General features: G+C 52.5%; 1 protein-coding gene across 2 annotated transcripts in view; it reads left to right on the top strand.

The window, feature by feature from the left end:
- The first annotated feature begins 1,525 nt into the window (after window positions 1-1,525).
- SSBP3 (single stranded DNA binding protein 3) overlaps window positions 1,526-18,855 on the top strand; it is a 166,696-nt gene continuing 149,366 nt past the window's right edge. Inside the window, exons 1-4 of one of the 2 annotated variants that reach the window (XM_061121815.1) lie at window positions 1,526-1,714; window positions 2,717-2,789; window positions 3,013-3,074; window positions 5,711-5,795. In XM_061121815.1, coding sequence (XP_060977798.1) covers window positions 1,659-1,714; window positions 2,717-2,789; window positions 3,013-3,074; window positions 5,711-5,795 — 276 coding nt within the window. In that variant the 5' untranslated portion in view covers window positions 1,526-1,658. The remainder of the gene's footprint in view (window positions 1,715-2,716; window positions 2,790-3,012; window positions 3,075-5,710; window positions 5,796-18,855) is intronic. The other variant, XM_061121816.1, reaches the window with a different exon arrangement.

Here is an 18,855-nt window from a genome sequence, read left to right on the forward strand (position 1 = left end):
TGCTTGACTCTTTTAAAGAGACAGTGTTTTATCACATTTAAAGAGAACCGCGCTCTAAAAGCAGTCTGAAAATGGGGGAGTGTTGCCCTGTTTGGTTGGTTTCTCGTCGTAAGAGTGTCTAATGAGGGACACTCAGTGTGTCCTCGGGTTCTCGGCGTGGGCAAAAAGGAGTTAGCAGCAAATAGCTGGGTCACTCTGTCAGCCCCCCTCAATTTCCCATTGTACACCTGGGTCACTGACAATGGAAGCTTCCCCTCCCCCCACGCCTGGCTCTCGTACCCCACTCCCCAGTTTAGCTCCATTTATTTGAAGTTTGCAGATTTTTGTGGCGCGCATTCCGCGCAGCGGGGCGCCCAGGTGACACCTACCCCCCCTACCCTGGAATGGCACCATCTCTCCCGGAGAAGCCGAGGGGCTAACTTGCTAGGGCGGGCAGACCTTGGAAATTTGGGAGCAATCATTCTCCCTTCTCTTAGCCCAAGTGCTCAGTCCCTTCCCCCATGTCCCCCAAAGCAGGCCAAGGGCCATTTTCGCGCGACTCCACTTTGGGGTTTTCCAAAGTATTTTAATGATCTAGTAAAGGAGCAGCCGCGCGCCTCGGCGCCGACTCGAGCCGCCCAGCTCTCAGCGTGGAGCCCCGGGCTCCGCGCTCCGCAGCCAGACTAGGCGAGAGGGAGGACCGCGGGCGGGGCGGCCAAGGGTGGGGGCGAGTGGGAGTCTGGGGAGGGGGTCGGGGTCGGAGCCCACGGGAAGGGCAGGCGAGGGGGAGGGGAGATCAGGGCTGGGCTGGCGCGGGCTGAGGAGGGGGAGGCGAGGGGCAGATAAGGGAGAGGGACGTGGCGGGAGGGAGCCGGCGGTGCTCGGCTCAGGGGTCCGCGTCCCCTCCCCTCCAACTATGCCGCAGCGGCCCCCAGCCCCCACCCGCTCCCCAGCGGTCCACGCCGCGGAGACCGCGGGTCGGACCCCCTCTTCGCGGGGGCCGGGAGACTAGAGCTCCCACGTCTCGATTCGCGTCCTCTCCCTACATCTAGAGAAAACAGAGGCTCGCGCCCCCGGACACCCCCAGTTCGCCCGCAGGAGCAGGGACAGCGGCTGCTCGGTGGCGGCCTCAGCGGGGACTGCCGCGGCCGGGCGCTGACAGGGCGTCCCTCCCGGGCCGCCCTGGGCCCGCCCCCGCGCTCAGATTGGCCGAGGCGCCAATCAATCGCGGGACGTTGACGCCCGCCTCGATCCCTCGCCGGGGTAGCCACGTTCGGTTGAGCTCCAAGTAGACCAGCGGCAGCGGCGGCGGCAGCGGTGCCGGAGGCGCAGAGGGCGGTGCAGGCGGAGCCGGGCGGGAGGGCGCGCGAGCGAGCCAGCGGGCAGCCGGGCCGGCGGGCGAGCGGCGGCGGCGGCGGCACCGGCACTCCAGGCCGAGCCGGCGCGGGAGGAGTTCCAGGGCGATGGGGCCGCGGCCGGGGCTGACGCTTTGACAGCTGGAAAGAGCGCGGAGCCAGCGCCTGGGGGGGAGGGAGGGGAGCGCGGCGAGGAGAGCGCGAGCGAGTGTGCGAGCGAGCGCCGGGGAGGGGGCCGGGAGCGAGGGGGCAGCTCGGGAGCAGCCGGAGCGGTAGCGGCGGCGGCGGCGGCGAGGAGGCTCGGCGTCCTCTTCTCTGCAAACCATGTTTGCCAAAGGCAAAGGCTCGGCGGTGCCCTCGGACGGGCAGGCTCGGGAAAAGTAAGCCCTATTTTCCAAGTGGCGGCCGCGCCGCCGCCGGGCTGCGGGCGGGTGGTGGGAGGCAGGTGGGCGGGCGGGGGCTGCTGTGCTCCGGGCCCCGGCACCGCCAGCCTGGCCCCTTCCCGAGGCCGCGGCGGGCGGCGTGGGAGAGCCCATTGTTGGGAGCCGGCGGAGGTTGGGGCTTCGGGGGGCGCCGCCGGGGAGGGGGCACTTGGTGGCCCCGGGGCGTGCCGGGCGCGGGGGCCCGCGGAGAGGGGTGGGCGAGGTCCTGTGAGCCTGCCGGGGCGTTCGCCCCGGCCGGGGAGCTCGCGGCGGTGACCGTACTTTGCCCACCGGGCGCGGGCAGGGGGCGCGTGGCTTCTGCAGCCCCGAAGGCTCCTTTTGTCCGCCCGCGGCTTGAGGAGTGCGTGCCGGGGGCTTTGTTCGGCCGGGAGCGCTCTGCCTTCCCTGCCCTCGGCCTCACCGCCGGCCCCGCGCCCTCTGGGGCGCCGGGCTGGGCAGGGACGGCGGCGCCGGCTTGGCCCTAGCTTGGGGGACAGTTGTTTTGGGGGGAGGTGGTGAGGGCGGCGCTTTGCTGCCCTCTCCAGAGTGCTCGGAGCACCCCGGAGTCCAGGACTGAGTCTCCCCGGACCCTCAAAACTGGGGAGAGGGTGGGTCGATGGCAAGGAGTAGGTCGGGAAAAGGAGCGAGGCTCTGGGTTCGGGCGGTTTGCGAGTTTGAGAGACCTAGGTGGGTTTGGTCCCGACGCTACTTGGAAGTTCAAGTTCGGGGGCTGCTCTCCAGCCCCCGCGGCTTGAAGTAAACGCGTCTCCTGGTACCCACCCCCTAACTGCTCGCACCCTTGGCCCCAGGCAGGACCGAGCTAGCTGCTCACCTCTGGTCGGGGCCACAATGGGACAGCACGGACAGGGTTGGAAGCCGGCTGGCAAGGTCCAGGAGCGAGCACCCAGTGTGATCTGACGCCTTCCCTCTCCCTCTCTGTGCCCCCTGCCCACTTTCCAGGTTAGCTTTATATGTCTACGAATATTTACTGCACGTAGGAGCACAGAAATCTGCACAGACCTTCTTGTCGGAGGTGAGTGGAACTCCCCCAATCATCCAGTTTCTTGACACCCCCTCCTCCCCATCGTTCTTAAAGCCTTTGTTTTCTGGAGCAGCCACTGTGGCCACCATTTTGAATTTTTATCACCTTTTGGCATTTATTGTTAGTTGGTCTTCACAGCCTTTTGGCTCCGGGAAGCCCCCAGCCCTCCCCTTCCTTCTGCTGCCCTGAGCTGTCTCTGTTCTGTCCATTCTAGATTCGATGGGAAAAAAACATCACGTTGGGAGAACCGCCTGGGTTTTTGCACTCGTGGTGGTGGTAAGTTTGTGTGATAGTTTTGTGTGTGTGTTTGTTTTGTTCTGAGCCCCCCGGGGTCCAAGGGAACAAAGACAGGAGATCTGGAGCAGGCTCCCTGTGCTTTAGTCCTCAGCCTTGTAGAGAGCAGGGCTCCTCTGGGCCCTCAGACCAGGACTGGCAGAGAAGGGAAAAAGGGCAGAAGAGGTCGATGCCTAAAGTTTCTGCCTCCTCTTTTCCCACTGGTGAGAACCTACTAATCACGCCTAGTGTTGCAATAGAAATGCCTTACTTTTACATCTCACTCTGAGGCACAAGCATGGACTTGGAAAAAACCTGGAAGGATTTTTGTCAATTCTGCATGCTGCTTTAATTAGAGGGAGTGGGGGTGGGGCAGGACCGGTGGCGGGGATACCAGGTCTGTTTTACAACTGCCCTGTCCCTTCCTTTTTCTCCTATGAGCTCAAAACTTTGAGAGAAAGATCCATGGGGACCTTTTCCAGGCACTCTGAGAGAGGGCAAGACGAGGCTGCCACTTCCTTTAAAGATACTGATTCAGACTGACTGGATGTTCCCACCCCCAAACCCCCACCCCTCTAAATAGCCCTAAAACCTCCAGGTTTCATTTTACTGAGACCTGGCAAATGCCTGTCGTTGGTAGTTGGGGGCTGTTTCTGTGATCCTCTCCCAGGCTCCTGGGCCCTGTCTGCCTGGGACTACCACAGATCTGCTCCTGGTTTGCAGCCCCCCAGGAGGGAGGCTTAGGTTCAGCGGGAACAGTTGCTTTGAGTGTAAGACTTGGGTGTTTTGTGGGACCGATTGGTGGAGTCTTTGACATCTGTTTCAAAAGGAAAAGAGAGCAGAGTGGCTTTTGATATTTTGCTGGAGTTCAGTGCCCCATCTTGGGATCTTAGCACATTTACCTGACCGCCAGCTCGGGTTACTGTTTCAAGTGTCTTTGAGATGCAGGGGGATGAAGTGTCTGTTCTAACTTGCTGCAGAGAAGAGGAGTTTTTAATTACTTCTGCCAACCTCGCAACTGCAGAGTTGGAGGCGTTTGGTGTGGTGTGAGGATTCTACCTGTAGGAGTGGGTGGCTGGTCTTCTGTGCTTTTGTTTTCCGAGAGGAGTTGTGCGGTTGGGGCTGGCTGGTCTGGCCACCACGGACTTTGCAGAAACTTAGGCTTATGAGTAAAAACTACTCAGAAGGGGCCAGGGAGTTTGTTGTGTTAGAAATATAGCATGTAGAGGAAGTTAATCAAATGTGTGCAGCCTCAGAGCACAGAAAGGAATGTTCTGCTGTTAGTAGGAGTAGAATGTCCTCCCTCTGCAGTTAGTAGAAGTCCCCGATTATCCTGTTCTGTGCTTAATCACTGTTCCCCCCCCACACACACATACACAACTTCTCCAGCCTTATCTCTGCTCTGGGAACTAGAGTGTGTCCTGCCGGACTCTCCGGCAGTGGGGACTCTGTGATTTGACACCGAGCAGATGACCGCAGCCTTTGGAGTGGGAGGAAGCGGTGGAGCGGATCTGAAGAGGGCCAGGCTGCGTTCCTCGCGCACCTGGAGTGAGATGCTTGTTCGCTGACAGACAGCACTGGCAGTTGAGATGGTTTCTTCTGGGCTGGCTGTTTGTGATGACGACAGGAGCGCTGGTCCAGGAGTCAGACCTCTGCTCTGGTGCACGCTTTACCCTTCAAGCGGGTTCCCATCCCTGGGCCTCGGGCTCTTGACCTGGAGAGGGTTTCTAAGACTGCTTGTTGATACCACTGACGACCTCGTGTTTGTATAGGGTTTTATTGGTTGACAAAGGATTTGTCTGTCTGTTTTCACATAATGTAAAGGGTTGGGGTGACCATACAGAAATCACGGAGGGGAGTTAGGCAGGGAAATTTCCCCCCCCCAACCCTGCTTTTGCTGGACAAGTGGCTGTCTGAGGGGGGGTGGGCTTTATGTCAATGTGGAAAAACAAGATATTTGGTCATCCATAACCTCACCTTTGGGTGATGGATTTATGTTCTTTAATGGGCAGGGGAGGAATGGCTTTTATATAGGAATGCCTTGGGGGAGGGCCTGGATGAGAGTGCGGGTGAGCTGGCAGGGGTTTGGGGGTATGGGCTCTGGGTTAAGAACCTGGAGGTTCTTTTTATTGCCAGAGTCACCCAGGTTGCTGTGTGTATGAATCATAGTCGTGACTTTGACAATTTAATCTTTTAATGAAATGCAGCCATTTTGGATGGAGGTGGGGGTGGGAATAGGAGCACAGATGAGACGGGCATGGATGTTCATCCAGATTCCTACCTGTCCTCCCTGGGCATCTGCGGGTGTGTTGCACTAACGGGCTTGAGCCTTAGTTGCCCTGTGTATAAATTGGGAATAAAATCACCCACCTTACAGCTCTTGGGGGTTTCAAGCAGTGTCATAGGCATGCAGCATTCAGCACAGAGTGGGTGCCTATTGCTCTTACTACAAATGGCAGGCTGTCAGAAGAGGTCGGGTCCATTTTGTTTTGTAGACCGAGTTTGCCCAATGAAGGCTGAAAAGGTGGGACTGAGCCTTGGGGAGACCTGGTGCTGTTAACTCCATGCATTGTACACTTGCCATTGGGCACACAAGTAATAATTAGTAACCTGATCTTATTTTATTTTTCGACTTGCAGCGTATTTTGGGACCTTTACTGTGCAGCTCCTGAAAGGCGAGACACTTGTGAACATTCAAGTGAAGCAAAAGCCTTTCATGATTACGTGAGTAACAAATTTTTAATCCTGGCAATAATTACAGGGTTGGATAACTTGAACTTCTTTAGTACCAAAAGCAAGAACACAGCCAGTTGGCAGTGGTCTTTGTTTTCTCCTTGCCTTTCTTTCTGTCCTGCCCACCTCCCTGCTGCCCATCGCCCCGTACCCTCCTCCAGCAGCTGTCTGACTTGGTAAACGGTATTTCATAATGTTGTAATTATGCAAAAGAGCATAGACACCTATCTGGAGCATTAAATGGCGTTGTGCAGGGCTCAGCCCTGTGGGGTTTCTGTACTGATTGGGCAGTCTGCTGGGGGATGGGGGTGACCAACCCTCTTTGGTGAGGGTTTGTGAAAAAGTTGACCACAATCAAGAAGAATAAAAAGCAGATATGAAACTTTTGTTTTGGAGTAGAAGGTGTGTTTTGAGTGAGGTTTTGGTGAAATAGATTCTTAGGTTACTTTCCACTGAGTGATCTTTCAAATTATATTTGTGTGTGTGTGTGTGTGTGTGTGCGCGCGTGGTCGCACGCGTGCACACATGCATTTGGAGAAGGCAATGGTACTCCACTCCAGTGTTCTTGCCTGGAGAATCCCAGGGATGGGGGAGCCTGGTGGGCTGCCGTCTGTGGGGTCGCACAGAGTTGGACCTGACTGAAGCGACTTAGCAGCAGCAGTGTGTGCACATTGTGTGTTTGTGAGTGGGGGCCTTGTGTTGTGTCCACTAAGAGGTATACTTTGAGGTCCTTGGCTGGTGCATAATGCTGTGTTCAAAACGTTCTTGTGAAGAAAGTTTGATCACATTGTAAAGTGCTTTCTACTCTATCAATCCCTCTCCCTGGGTAAATTTCTTAAGAGTTATGAAATGCATATAAGAGAGAGATCTACCGTCTGTCCAGGACTCCAATTGGGGTGGAGTCAGATTTTCGACTGTTTCACGTGAAATAGTTTAGGATCTTCTGGAGGTGGCTGGAATGGAAAGGGAAGGGTCTGAAGATCTTCCCAGCCTCCTTTGCTTCCTGTTGGTCTTGTAGAAGGTTAAGTGTTTGTGTGTGTGTGTGTCTAATGTGTGTGCACACATGTGCACTCAAGAGGTGGGTTATTTGATTTTCCACTTGTGCCTGAGGTGGGGAGGAATGGTCCCTTGAGCTCCAGGACACAGAAGTTGGTTTTTTGAATGTCATCGGGGACCACCCACTTGGCCAGGCCATGTTCATCCCCTGCGTGCAGTTTGAAACTGGCCTGGGAGGCCAGAACCCTCCCAGGGTTTGGTTAAGTTTCACAAGTGGTGAAGTCCCATGCCCTGAGTATCTTTGTGGTGAAAATTTCTCTGTGTAATACAAGGACTTAGAGACTCCACTGGAGGCTCCCTGATTTTGAGAATATTCAATGTGATGAAATTTTGCTGACTCTGAAGTTAATACTCGTGAGTGTGGGATGCTAAGGAGATTGACCAGTTCTTATGCCCTCTCCAGGGCTGAGAGAGAGAAGCTGGCAAATGGTACTTACGGCCCGGTGAACCTCTAGAAATAAAAGGTGAGAGGGCTGGCTCACTTGTGATGTGGTTCTTCTGGGAAAATTGGTGGTGGTGATCATAGGGTTTCCTGAACTGGAGGCTGGAAGATGGGGGCAGAGGCCAAAAGTTACATTAGCCATATAAAAATACTTGGTGAATTTGACCTTTCTACCTAGTAAAAATTGTGTGTGTGTGTGTGTGTGTTGTGTGTTTAAACCTGTGGACAGCCAGTTCTTCTGTGGCCTGTATTTAACTGCTATGCAGATGGTTTCATCTTAGAGTAGGGGTTGGTGGAGATAACTATTTCAAGTCACTCTCTTGATGTAGGATGTCTATGCTGTCTTTTAGAGAAGTTAATGATTTTTAACTAAGTTTAGCTCCCTAGTAAATAATGTAAGATTCTTTAGCAGTTTGTGGTTTGGTCCACTGTCTTAAAACAGTGTGGTGGTAGTGAAAGTTTGCATGGGTTTTCTTTCAGTAATTTGTTGAGGCAGGGCAGCAGAATTGTGTAAAGATTGCTGAAGTTGGCGTCGACCTTTAGAAAATGCTAGCAAGAGCTGAAGTCACAGGGATTGAGGCCCAGGATTCACAGATCTTGGGATCCTTTCTTCTGGATTGGGATCCACTTGGTGTGATGTGACCCGAGATTCAGGTCATGTGAGAGGAGGGCTGGAGTGATGAATGGGGGATGGGAACGGACAGACCATCTTTATTGTGAAAGAGTTAAGGGGGGATGGGCATTGAGTTGCAGAGATGACAGAGAGGCAATGGGAATATTTAAAAATATTTAAGAAACTGACGAAAAGGAACCGTCCCTCTTTTCTCTGTGTCCTTCTCTCATCTTCATGTGGTCTCTCCAGTCCCACAGCTACCATCTCTGCCCTAACTCCTTCCAGCTGGAGTTACTGCTGTAGCCTCTTGCTGGGCTCCCTTGCTCTTAGCTGGAGTGAGTGCCTCTCTTACCCATCACAGCCTGTACGCTTTTGAGCTTCTTCCTGGAGGACTTTGGTGTAGTTTGCTGCATGCACACTCTGATCACTTCCTTGTCTCAGTGTACAAACCACCTGTCCAAAGCCTTTGTTGATGGTTTTCAATGTGTTGAGCGCTCTAGGTTCAAGCTGTCATTTCAAGCTGCCAGTGACCCTGGGAGAGAAGGCATGTTGTTAGCTCCATTTTGCAGATGAAGAAACCGAGGCACAGAATGGTTATTATAGCTGTAAGAATTAGGATCCAAACACAAGTCCTAACTGACCCCAGAATCTATGTTCCTGACACTGCCGAGACTTGGCCCCAAAGGTCCACGGCAGATGTACTTGCACCTATTCTGGCCAACTTCCCATTCAGGTTTGGTTTAACCGTAGCTTATTAATTTTTTCCATGCTAGAGCCTATTCATCTACAGTGCTATTCATTTCTGTAGCTCCCACAATACCTTGCACATAGTAGGCATGCATACTAAGTGGATGAAAGGATTAAGGAACTGTGGGTGAGAAAAAATACCCATTTTGGGGTATTTTGGTAATCTGGGGTCAGTGAGTAACCTGGTTTGGAATAGCTGGTAGAATATTGGAAGATGGTTTTTGAATGACTTGTTTTTGCTGGGTTATCTTGAACTAAGTGATTTTAATGTGTGTTAATGTGTGTTATCTTAAATCCTTTTTAGAAGATAAAGTGGAGTGTAAAAAAGAGTGTGTGGTAACTGGCTTTCTGTTTTCAACCAAGGAAATTCAAAGATTCTCATGGTTTGTCTGTGAAGCTCAGGTACCTGCCTGGGCCTCAGTGGGTAGTGAGTATGTGTGGGGCGTGGGTGAGAAGGGACTCCCGTGGGACTGGGAAGGACCTCATTGCGGAAGATCCTGCTGTCGGCTCTCCTAGGGAAGTGAATCTGTGTTCCAGGCAGGTGGTCTCCGCTTCCTGGTGGTGGGTTAGAGTGTGGTGACCTCAAAGGTGCATCTCTCTGGTCCAAGCCAGGCTACGGGGCTGGGAATGAGCCAGGTGACTCAGTGGAGAGGAGACTGAAATTTTCTTTGAATTGCTGAGTTTTTATTTGAGTCACAGTCTATTTCCGCCTCTCCACACCTGGCAGCTTCAGTTTATTTGGCTCATCGTGTATAAGCCAGAGTACCCTGACATTGACCACACATAATTCAGAGGGATGCAGGTTCAGTCCCTGGAATGGACTTTTCTGAGAAATTGGTTTACCTGAAGTTAGCAGAGCCCTGAGGCCATGGGAGGAGTCTCGAAGGGACCCAGCCTGCGGTTTCCTTGCTATTCCCCTCTGGCCAGAGCAGAGGTTCTCAGATGCTGATGAAGCCCTTGGGTTCTCTTAGACACCAATGTCTGTCTGGTCCTGGCCTTTCTTGGAGTGGACACTCCCACCCACCAGCTCAGTGTCTGAGTTGAAGGTGCTGGAGAGCAGCGACACTCAGGTTGCTCTACTTTACATAACTCTTTTTCTTTTTTTTTTTTACATAACTTTTTCTTTTTTTTTTTACATAACTCTTTTTCATTGCATGGTTGTAGTTTGGCTTCATAGCTGCCAGGTGATCAGGTTTTATTATTAAATCTGACCCCCATTTTACAGATGAAGAAACTGAGGCCTGGAGTTGAGATGGCTTGTCTGAGGGCATATAGCCAGAAGGTGGCAGAGCTGGGACCAGTCCCCAGTTTTTCAGATTCTGCCTCCTAGCTTTTGACAACCTTTATTTGATACAGAATTCCTACAAAACAGGGAAGATATTTGCATTTGACCCAAAGCGTGCCTATGTATAGTCACTGAAGAAATAATTCAGGGGAGAATTAAAGTAAAGCCCCTGTGAGGTGAATTGCAGAGTCACTGGCAGAGATGGGACCCAGGCTCTGGAAAGGGAGTTTGTTACGTTGCAGTGGCTATCTTGGCAGGAAAAATCTGAGAAAAGCTATGGCCTTCCCTTCCAGAAAACGCATGTATCCCCACAGAGGAGACTTTGTGCATGACTTCAGTAGGCTCATGGTTGCTGTCCCAAGCCCCATCCATCATCCCCAGTGACGAACATGGGGTTCAGAGTGGACGTGGAGTCCATGACCTTGGCACGTGTTGAGCCTCAGTTTCCCTTTTCAGAAGACTTTCGACCCCTTTCAGGTCCGCCTCGGTGGAGCTGGCTCTTCTACCCTTATGCACACCCCAGCAGGACTCAGGTGACCCCCAACACCCTGCACCCCCAGCTGTGAGCCTGTCTCTCCAGGCGGGTTGGTTAAAGTCAAAAAGCACCCCAGAGTCCTGGGTGTGGACGGGAGCTGAGGTATTTGTGGCTCTGTGGCAGGGGTCCAGCGTCCTTGGTGGGTTTGAAATAGCAAAGTGATATTTGAGAGGGCTCTCCTTGGTTGTGCTGAGCTGAGGTTCCTGCCAGGTGAGGAGTGTCCATGCCTGCCAGAACCCTTTGGGAGCAGGGGCGTGAGAGGGTAGCATCGTGGGCAGGGGCAGGCTATGAGGAGCTGGGGGGTGTGCTCTCCCCCGCGATAAGCCGGCCTAGCTATCTGCCCAGAAGTCCTGGCAAGTTCACGGCCTTGCATTTGGCTCTGACCCTTGGCACCCTTGTGTGGCAGATTATAAAAACAAAACATACACACAGTTGTTTCTTTCCCCGCTCCGCTAGGAGCTCAGACCGTGTTGTGGCCTTTCTTCAGTCTCCCGCCCTGTTTGTTGCAGCTCCTCTTAACCCCAGAGGCTGCCAGACTCCTCCATCGGTAGCTAATTAAACACTAAATGAGTAACTGGGATTGCTTTTTGCCAGAACCCGGGCAGTGTGGCCACCTTAATGGGTTTCAAGTGGCAGCAAGACCCCAAATTGCAAATCCTTGCCCTTTATTTCAAGGCGGGAGGTGGGGCGGGGGGAGTGGTGGGGACCCAAACAAAGTTTTTGGCAGTGGTCACTTCATTTGAACTCCAAGACCAGCCGTGCGCTCCAGTCTGTGCATAATGCCATCTTTGTTAGCTAAGCCTTAGCAAACTTGGACCAGAAGTTAACTGAGTGCCAGCCACCGCTCCAAGGGAGCTGGGAGACACCCAGCTCTCCCTGCAGTGTCCCTTAAGCCATTTAGATTTTCCAAGGGAAGCGGGTTCTCCAGCAGGGACCTCCGGCCAGAGCTTGAGCTTCCCTCGACCTTCCCACCTCTGTGGGTGAGTGTGTGTGAGCGTGAGCTTAAGCCAGAGCGGCAAAGGGGAGGCGTGTGTGTTTGAGGGCCTGTCAGCCAAGATAACAGAAATGTTACACTAGCTGTAGCCTTTATAATAGTGTCTAGGGTTTAGAGTATTTAGAAAAATTAATCTTTTTTAGCTTGGTAATAATTCTGACCACGGCACAAGTGCATTAGACGATTCACATAAACTTCTTTAATACATGTTGCTGGAAGCTTACAGCAAATAGACAATAATGATTGTTTTTGATTCGCCAGGGTAATGGGGTTTTCTGTAGCCCTGCTGAGATGAGTTTTAGGAATGTTTCTATTTGGTGTTAGGATTCCCGTGCCCCGCCCCCTGCTCCCCCACCTTGAACCCTGAGTCCTCTGGATTTTGAAGGGTTTGGATTCTGACTGGTGGCTGGGATGGACACCTGAGTTCTTGTTCCTACTTTGTCATTTCCTGGCAGGGCGGACTTTTGGAGCCTTAGTTTCCCCATCTGTAGAATGGGGAAATGGTGATTCCTGGATGGGTTCGTTGTGAGGGTTCAGTATGATTGTATATGTAAAATGGTTGTCTCTCAGTGGCCAGTGCTTGATGAGCTAGTTTCCTTTCTCTTTAAAGCCCTAAAATGTTCCCCCAGAACCTTTTAATATGGTGGTGATAGCAGCATATTTTTCTGGGAGAGCAAGTTGACTCTAGTGACCTGGACACTTAAACCACCCGATGATGCCCTCTGGTGCCTGGGCTCCTCTGGTGTGTCTTGGAGTTCTCCCTCCAATACCAGTGTCTTGTCTCCCCCCAACACCCCTGTCAGGGGCAGGACAGGCGGTCCTGGCATGGGCTGGCACTGATAAATGCTCCCCTGAGGCATCTGTGCCCCTTATCTGTGTTGGGCAGAGCAGTCCTGTTCCACTCCTGTGTGTGGCTGCTGAGTTGCTAGATGGGAAAAGCTTGCAACTTGACATGAACAGAAACCTGAATGCAAATTTGTTTCACATGCCTTGTTAGCTGGAGGGGTCTTTACTTTTCAAGGTCCATTCTCTTGATTGTGAGGTGGATACATGGGTCATCCTTGCTCAGCCCGCCATGAGGGTGGCTGTGAAAAGGCATGGAAAACCATCTAGTAAAGGTTAACTGTAGGTGTAGTGGTGGTGGTGGTTTTGTTGCTAAGTCGTATCCAACTCTTGCAACCCCATGGACTGTAGTCTGCCAGGCTCCTCTGTCCATGGGATTTCCCAGGCAAGAATAGTGTATTGGGTTGCCATTTCCTTCTCCAGGGGATCCACCCCACTCAGCGATCAAACCCACGTCTCCTGCATTGCAGGCAGTCTTTTCTGCTGAGCCACCAGGGAAGCCCAGCTGTGAGGGGCTTGCTTGTAAATGCTTGTAAGGGTCACCAGGCTCGAAAGCCCTGCAGTCTTTGTCCTCTTTGGTATGTACGTTGCTCTGGCCAGCCTCGGGCCTCACTTGACTTTTGGATTGAGTGAGGAGTCCCCACGAAGGGCCTTAGGGAGAAGGCGAGGAAGGCATGTGTCAGCCTTTGTAGGTCCACCGGAAGCTGGTTCTGGGCACGTGGGCTGCCATCTCTGTCAGCTTCCTGGGAGGAGCCTGAGGTCTTGGTCAGCTGGCCCCCAGACCAGGAGCAGAAGACACTTGCCAAGTTTTGAGGTGTTGATGCAGTCCAATTACTGAGTGTCTGATGCGCTCAGAGTCTAGTGGAAGAGACAGATGCTGCTCAGGATGCGATAAGCGCTTAAAAAGACTTGCCCTTTGGAGAGAGCAGATGCAAAGCATCCGGACTGGTAGTGGGAGAAGAAAAACAGTCCCATTTCTTTCTGGTGGTCGGGAAGGGTACTTCATGTGATGTATGTAGATGGCAGGGTTGCAGGTGGGAGGACTGGAGGTCCCATCTTACAAGGAGGTATCCTGAGGCCCAGAGAGGAAGGATGCCCCACCTGAAGTCACCAGTAGGGCTCAAACCTGCAAACTGTGTCAGATTCCACAACTCTTTGCTCTTCCCCGTGCTGCCTTGCTGCACTTCCAAGGTGTGTGAACCTGGGCACCTTAATTAACCTCCCTGTGCTTCAGTTTCCTCAAGTGTGAAACGGGGTTAATAAAGTTGTACCTACCTCATGAAGTCGTTCCGAGGATTGGATGAGCTTGTGCATGCACACACATTAAATACACGCACACACACACGGTATGTATAGTGCCTGGCACAGTGTAAGTGCCGCACAAATGTGTACTGTCATTCTTTTTTTAAAGTTTGGCCATGCCACGCAGCTTGTGGGATCTCAGTTCCCCCAACCAGGGATTGAGCCTGGGCTGTGACAGTGAAAGCATCAAGTCCTAAACAGGCAGCTCCTGGTGCTGTCATTCTTATTATCTCACTTCAGGCCTGGTACGAGTTCTGGCTTTCCGGTGGCCTAAAAGGAAGCAGCAGCAAGATGGTGCTCGTGTGAGAGGTGTGTTCCTGGCACGCACGAACTACCTGTTGGTTGATTAGCACTCTGGGTCCCTAGGTTGGAATCCACCTTCTTCAAGCAACCACAAGAGATTGGGAGGGGGGGTTCACACATGCAGCCTCCACACCAGCCCCGCTGCTCGTGTGGATGAACTGCTGACTCGACGCTCCTGGCCAGCACTGGCCTGTGTTGTGTAGTCAGTGTCCATTTCTTCCTCTTGTAGCTGCTTTCCTTGCTCGACCCATCTGGAACTTCCCTTGCCCACTCTGGTCCAGACCTGGTTTTTCTATTTGGTGCCTGAGATGGGATTTTCGCCCCCCTGCCAGCCAGCCCTGCCGTAGAGCAGATGCCAGCCTGTAATGTGGCTGCCTCCCCCGGCCTGCCAAGACCATCCCCAGGGGAACTCTCACCTCCCCCCAACCCCTGGAATTCTGTGACTTTTACTCATTTGCTGTTTGTTGTCTGGAAATAGAGTGATGGGGGTCCTTATTTTAGATGGAAAGCTCCTGAGGCCAGGAGCCCTTATCTCCATCCCCTTTCTGCTGCCCCTGCTCTTGGGGCCTATTGCAATTTTGAGTAAATCCTGAGGGTGGTGAGCTAGGTTCCAGGCCTTGAGAAGAGAGATCCCTTTCCCAGGGATCAAGCATGTTAAATAAATATGCACTTTAATGGAGATGGACAAGCAGTGAATGGTAACTGTGAGTTGTGACCCATTAGTGCCTGGTGAAATCAACTTAGTAGGTCATGAACCAGCAATTACGAGAAGAGACCCTGGAGCTTCCCTGGCAGTCTGGTGGTTAAGACTTCGTGCTTCTGCTGCAGGGGGCAGAGGGGGAACAGGTTCGATCCCCCATTGGGGAACTAAGATCCTGCATACTGCAGCAGTGCAGCAAAACAAAACACTAAAACAAAACAAATGAAACTCTGTATCGCAAAGAGTAAATGTAAGCATTGTTTCAGGAAGCTTCTCTCTTTCAGCAGTCTACGGATGCCTGTAAATAAACAGGTGCCCTGGGTTTTCGATGTAAAATTTGCCTTAGTGCGAGTCTCAGTCTAAACTTTGAAAGCCACTTATCCAGAAAATGCTGAAGTTGAACCTTGGGTGCTGTAGGTTGTGTGACTTTGGCCAAGTGGCAAGTGATGGCTGACCTCGTGTCCTGATGGGTGATAAAGAGGGAGCCATTCCCACCTCCGAGGGTCCCTGGGCGAATTGATTCCCTGCCTTGCTTCCGGCGTGGTGCCTGGTGGTCCCTGGGGACCTCTGCCTTTGCTGTTTGCTGCTGTGTTCTGAGTGCCTGGAGCCCGTGAGAGGTGACCAGCGGATACCTGCGGAGTGCTGAAGAAAGCAGTGATTCCTGCTTGAAGTCTGTCACTTGTCCCTGCCGGGTGGCAGCTCCTCCTGCCTGTCTGCGGTTGAGGTGGGAGGGGGGGCTGCTGGTCCCCGGCCCCCTGTGGAGGGTGTTGTCTGAACATCTGCAGGGCTCAGGCTATGGTCGCAGCAAGAATCTGGAGAATAGGTCTCAGGGCATCCTGTCTGACCCAGGTTGGCCCAGCCTTCCAAATTCCCCATCCCCTCCCGGTGACAGCTGTTTGCACAGCTCCGAGGCGGGCTTTGTGTCCCCTGTTCTTTGTGTATTTGGGTGAAGCGCCTGACATTTCACTTCTGTTTTACAGTCCTCTGACCTTAAGAAGCACAGCTGCTCCCTGAGGCCCCTGTCTGAGGCTTTCCTCTGATCCTTCTCTCCCAGTCACAAAAGGCTGAGAGAGCAGACTCTGGGGTGGCAGACCTCTTCCCAGCCCAGGATGCTGGCTGCAGCTTTGTGAGTTCTTGGGATGGACAGAGCATGGCTCAGGCCACGCTGGCTGAGGATAGCAGTTGGCTGGTGGGCGATTATCCCTGTGTGCCTGCTGCATGCCTGGCCCTGTGCTGGCTGGTGATGGGACTAAAGCAGTGTCATGATAGCACACAGGATCTGGACTTTGATAGCCAGGGATCAGGTTCTGATCAGGTTCTTTCAGATGGCCTTGGCTAAGCCATTTGGCCTTTGTGAGCCTTGGTTTATTTGTGATAAGAAATGATGTGAAATGAGGCTTGTCTTTTTTTCTGCCTGTCAAGGTTTTTCTTTTTTTTGAAGCCATGTGAAAGTGAAAGTCGCTCAGTCGTGTCCGACTTTGTGGTCCCATGGACTGTACAGTCCATGGAATTCTCTAGGCCAGAATACTGGAGTGGGTAGCCTTTCCCTTCTCCAGAAGATCTTCCCGACCCAGGGATCGAACCCAGGTCTCCCGCGTTGCAGGCAGATTCTTTACCAGCTGAGCCACAAGGGAAGCCCAAGAATACTGGCGTGGGTAGCCTATCCCTTCTCCAGTGGACCTTCCCTACCCAGGAATTGAACCAGGGTCTCCTGCATTGCAGGCGGATTCTTTACCAACTGAGCTATCAGGGAAGCCCAGAAGCCAGGTGAGACCATATATTAATAAAAACAGTTTGTAAATTGTGGTCTATTTTAAATGTAAACAAATCATCAAATCATAGAATGTGTATCAAGAAAGAACCTCTCAATTTACAGAGGGGGAACCGAGACCTGGGATAAGGTGGTCGCTCAAAAGCCTGTGGCCGGCTGAGCCCCTGATTCCCGTGGCTGCTGCTGACTTTAGAAAACCTCCACTGGTGAGGTTGGCAGCCGGGTCTGCGTCTGTGCCATTCGGTAGGAGTTCACAAGCTGCCTCTGGAAGATGCTGTGGGCTTGCCTTGGCTTTGGCCGTGCGGCCTGTGCTGAGGGGGCAGACAGCCCAGTGGGCAGGCCTGGTGCCGGGCGTGCGCGGGCAGCCGCTCTTTTCTGCTGTCTTTTAGAAGGCTTCCAGGAGAAAATGTTATCCTCTCTCTGGAGGCTCTTCCTCTTGGCAGCGCCCACTGGTGTTACATGAGGTGGTTCTGGCCACGGCTCTGGGCGCAAGTTTCCCTGTGGGTCTCCCGGCTGCAGAGCCGCTTCAAAAGGGGATTTTACAGCATGACAGGGAATTTCAGCCACCGGGTTATCTCCGAATTGGCCAATTGATGGTTTCAGCAGAGCATTTCAGCGTCGGGGAAGCCAATACAATTTGAGTTAGTCATGATGGCTGCCACTTTAAATACCGCGGTGAGTGTCTGTCAGCGATAATGTGCAGCACAGGGCCTCGCAGAAAACCTGATCACCCCAACGCTTCAGTCGATTCTGACCCCAAGCTACGGAAAATGAACTTAAATCTAGTGGGCTGTCTCCACGTACTTGCTTTGGCATTATTTTGCTAGCAGCATCTTTGTCAGAGGGAACTGGAAGAGAAGAGAGCGGGTACAGGTCACAGTGTTAGCTGTGCACCCCCCTCCACGTTTCTGGGGAGCAGGAATCTTCCATGGGGAGTGAGCTGTTGGGGCCTGGGGTTCTTGTTGAGGGATGCTCTACTAATCTGTAGCATTGTAGTTTAATAATGATGAGTCTCTAATAAAGGAAACTAGTGTTTATTGAGCACTTACTATGTGCCCCCCCCTTTTTTTAAGTATTCTTATTCAGTTCCTACCTTATTCAGGCTGGGTAAGGGAGAGGATATTCTTGCCATTTCATGAAGGAGGAACTCATAACAGCAAGCAATGATTGAGTGCTAACTGTGTGGTCAGGCACCTTTCTAAGTGCTTTGGGTCTTATCTCATGTTGTCCTCAAGGCAGCCCCCTGGGTTAAGTTCTGTTTTTATTCCTCTTTTGAAGAAGAGGAAACTGAGGCATTTGGATTCAGGAATGCTGAAAGGGAAAGTCTCTCAGTCATGTCCGACTCTTTGTGAGCCCATGGACTATGCAGTCCATGGAATTCTCCAGGCCAGAATATACCCTTCTCCAGGGGATCTTCCTAACAACAGGGATCGAACCCAGGTCTCCTGCGTTACGGATGGATTCTTTATCAGCTGAGCCACCAGGTTTGTTTGGTTGAAGGAGGACTTAAACTGAAGTGCTCTTCACCACTGTACCACAGTGTCGCCCTGAGAATTAACACCAGGTTTGGCATCTTTGCTGCTTAAGTAATCAGTGACCCATTGCCTAGCTCTGGTGGGTCCAGGTGGCAGGACTAGGTGCTAGTGGTCCCACAGGGGCAGGGCAGCTGAAGTGCTATCTCCGGGTCGTACGGTTCCTCACCAGTACTGTGTATCCCAGCGACAAAGGGGCTGGGCTGGTTTTCAGTGTCACCCAGGAAGGAGACATCTTGCATCAGGCTCACATACCTTAAGGAAGAGTTGCCCCGTCTCTTCACTTCTAAGGTCCCCTTTTTATTAATCCCCCACCATCCGCTGTGGACTCTGCTTAAAAATGTCTTGTTTACAAATAGATTGCATACGTTGAGTCACCATTAATTTTGAACTGTATAGTTACTGATTAGAGCTGCTCATTAGCTCAGAAAGCATTGGGAATGTGGGGGTTGTTTCAGTTGGGGCAGACCTGATGGTGGTGGTGAATTAGAAAAAATTAGCAGCAATGCTCTAGAGCCCCTGAAGTTTTCCAGAGACCTGGTGAGAGCCATTAGGCTCAGGGACCTCTGACTTAACCTCTTTGCTTCCCCCACCTACTTAGCAATGTAGATGGTTCCTTTGAGCTGTGTTCTGGCATGGCCAGAGTTGGGCTCTGGTGGAAGAAAGGCCCTCACGTTCTCCCGGAAGTCAGGAGGGTTAGAGGTCAGAGTTTGCTCTGGATCATCTACCAAAGTCCAGGCAAGGCTTGCTTGTGTGGGAAAATGCTGGCTGGAGAATGGACACCTCAGGTGTAAGTTCCTGGGTGGAGAGCTCCCATCTCTGGAGGATGTTGCAGGGCCCTCATCCCAACACACCTGCCCTCATCCCAACACCTGCAAGTATTGTGTTCCCTGCTCTCCTGAGCTGACATTCCCGGAAGGAGATGGAT

This window comes from Dama dama, chromosome 20 (genome assembly GCF_033118175.1).
Source record: "Dama dama isolate Ldn47 chromosome 20, ASM3311817v1, whole genome shotgun sequence".
NCBI classification, from domain to species: Eukaryota; Metazoa; Chordata; class Mammalia; order Artiodactyla; family Cervidae; genus Dama; species Dama dama.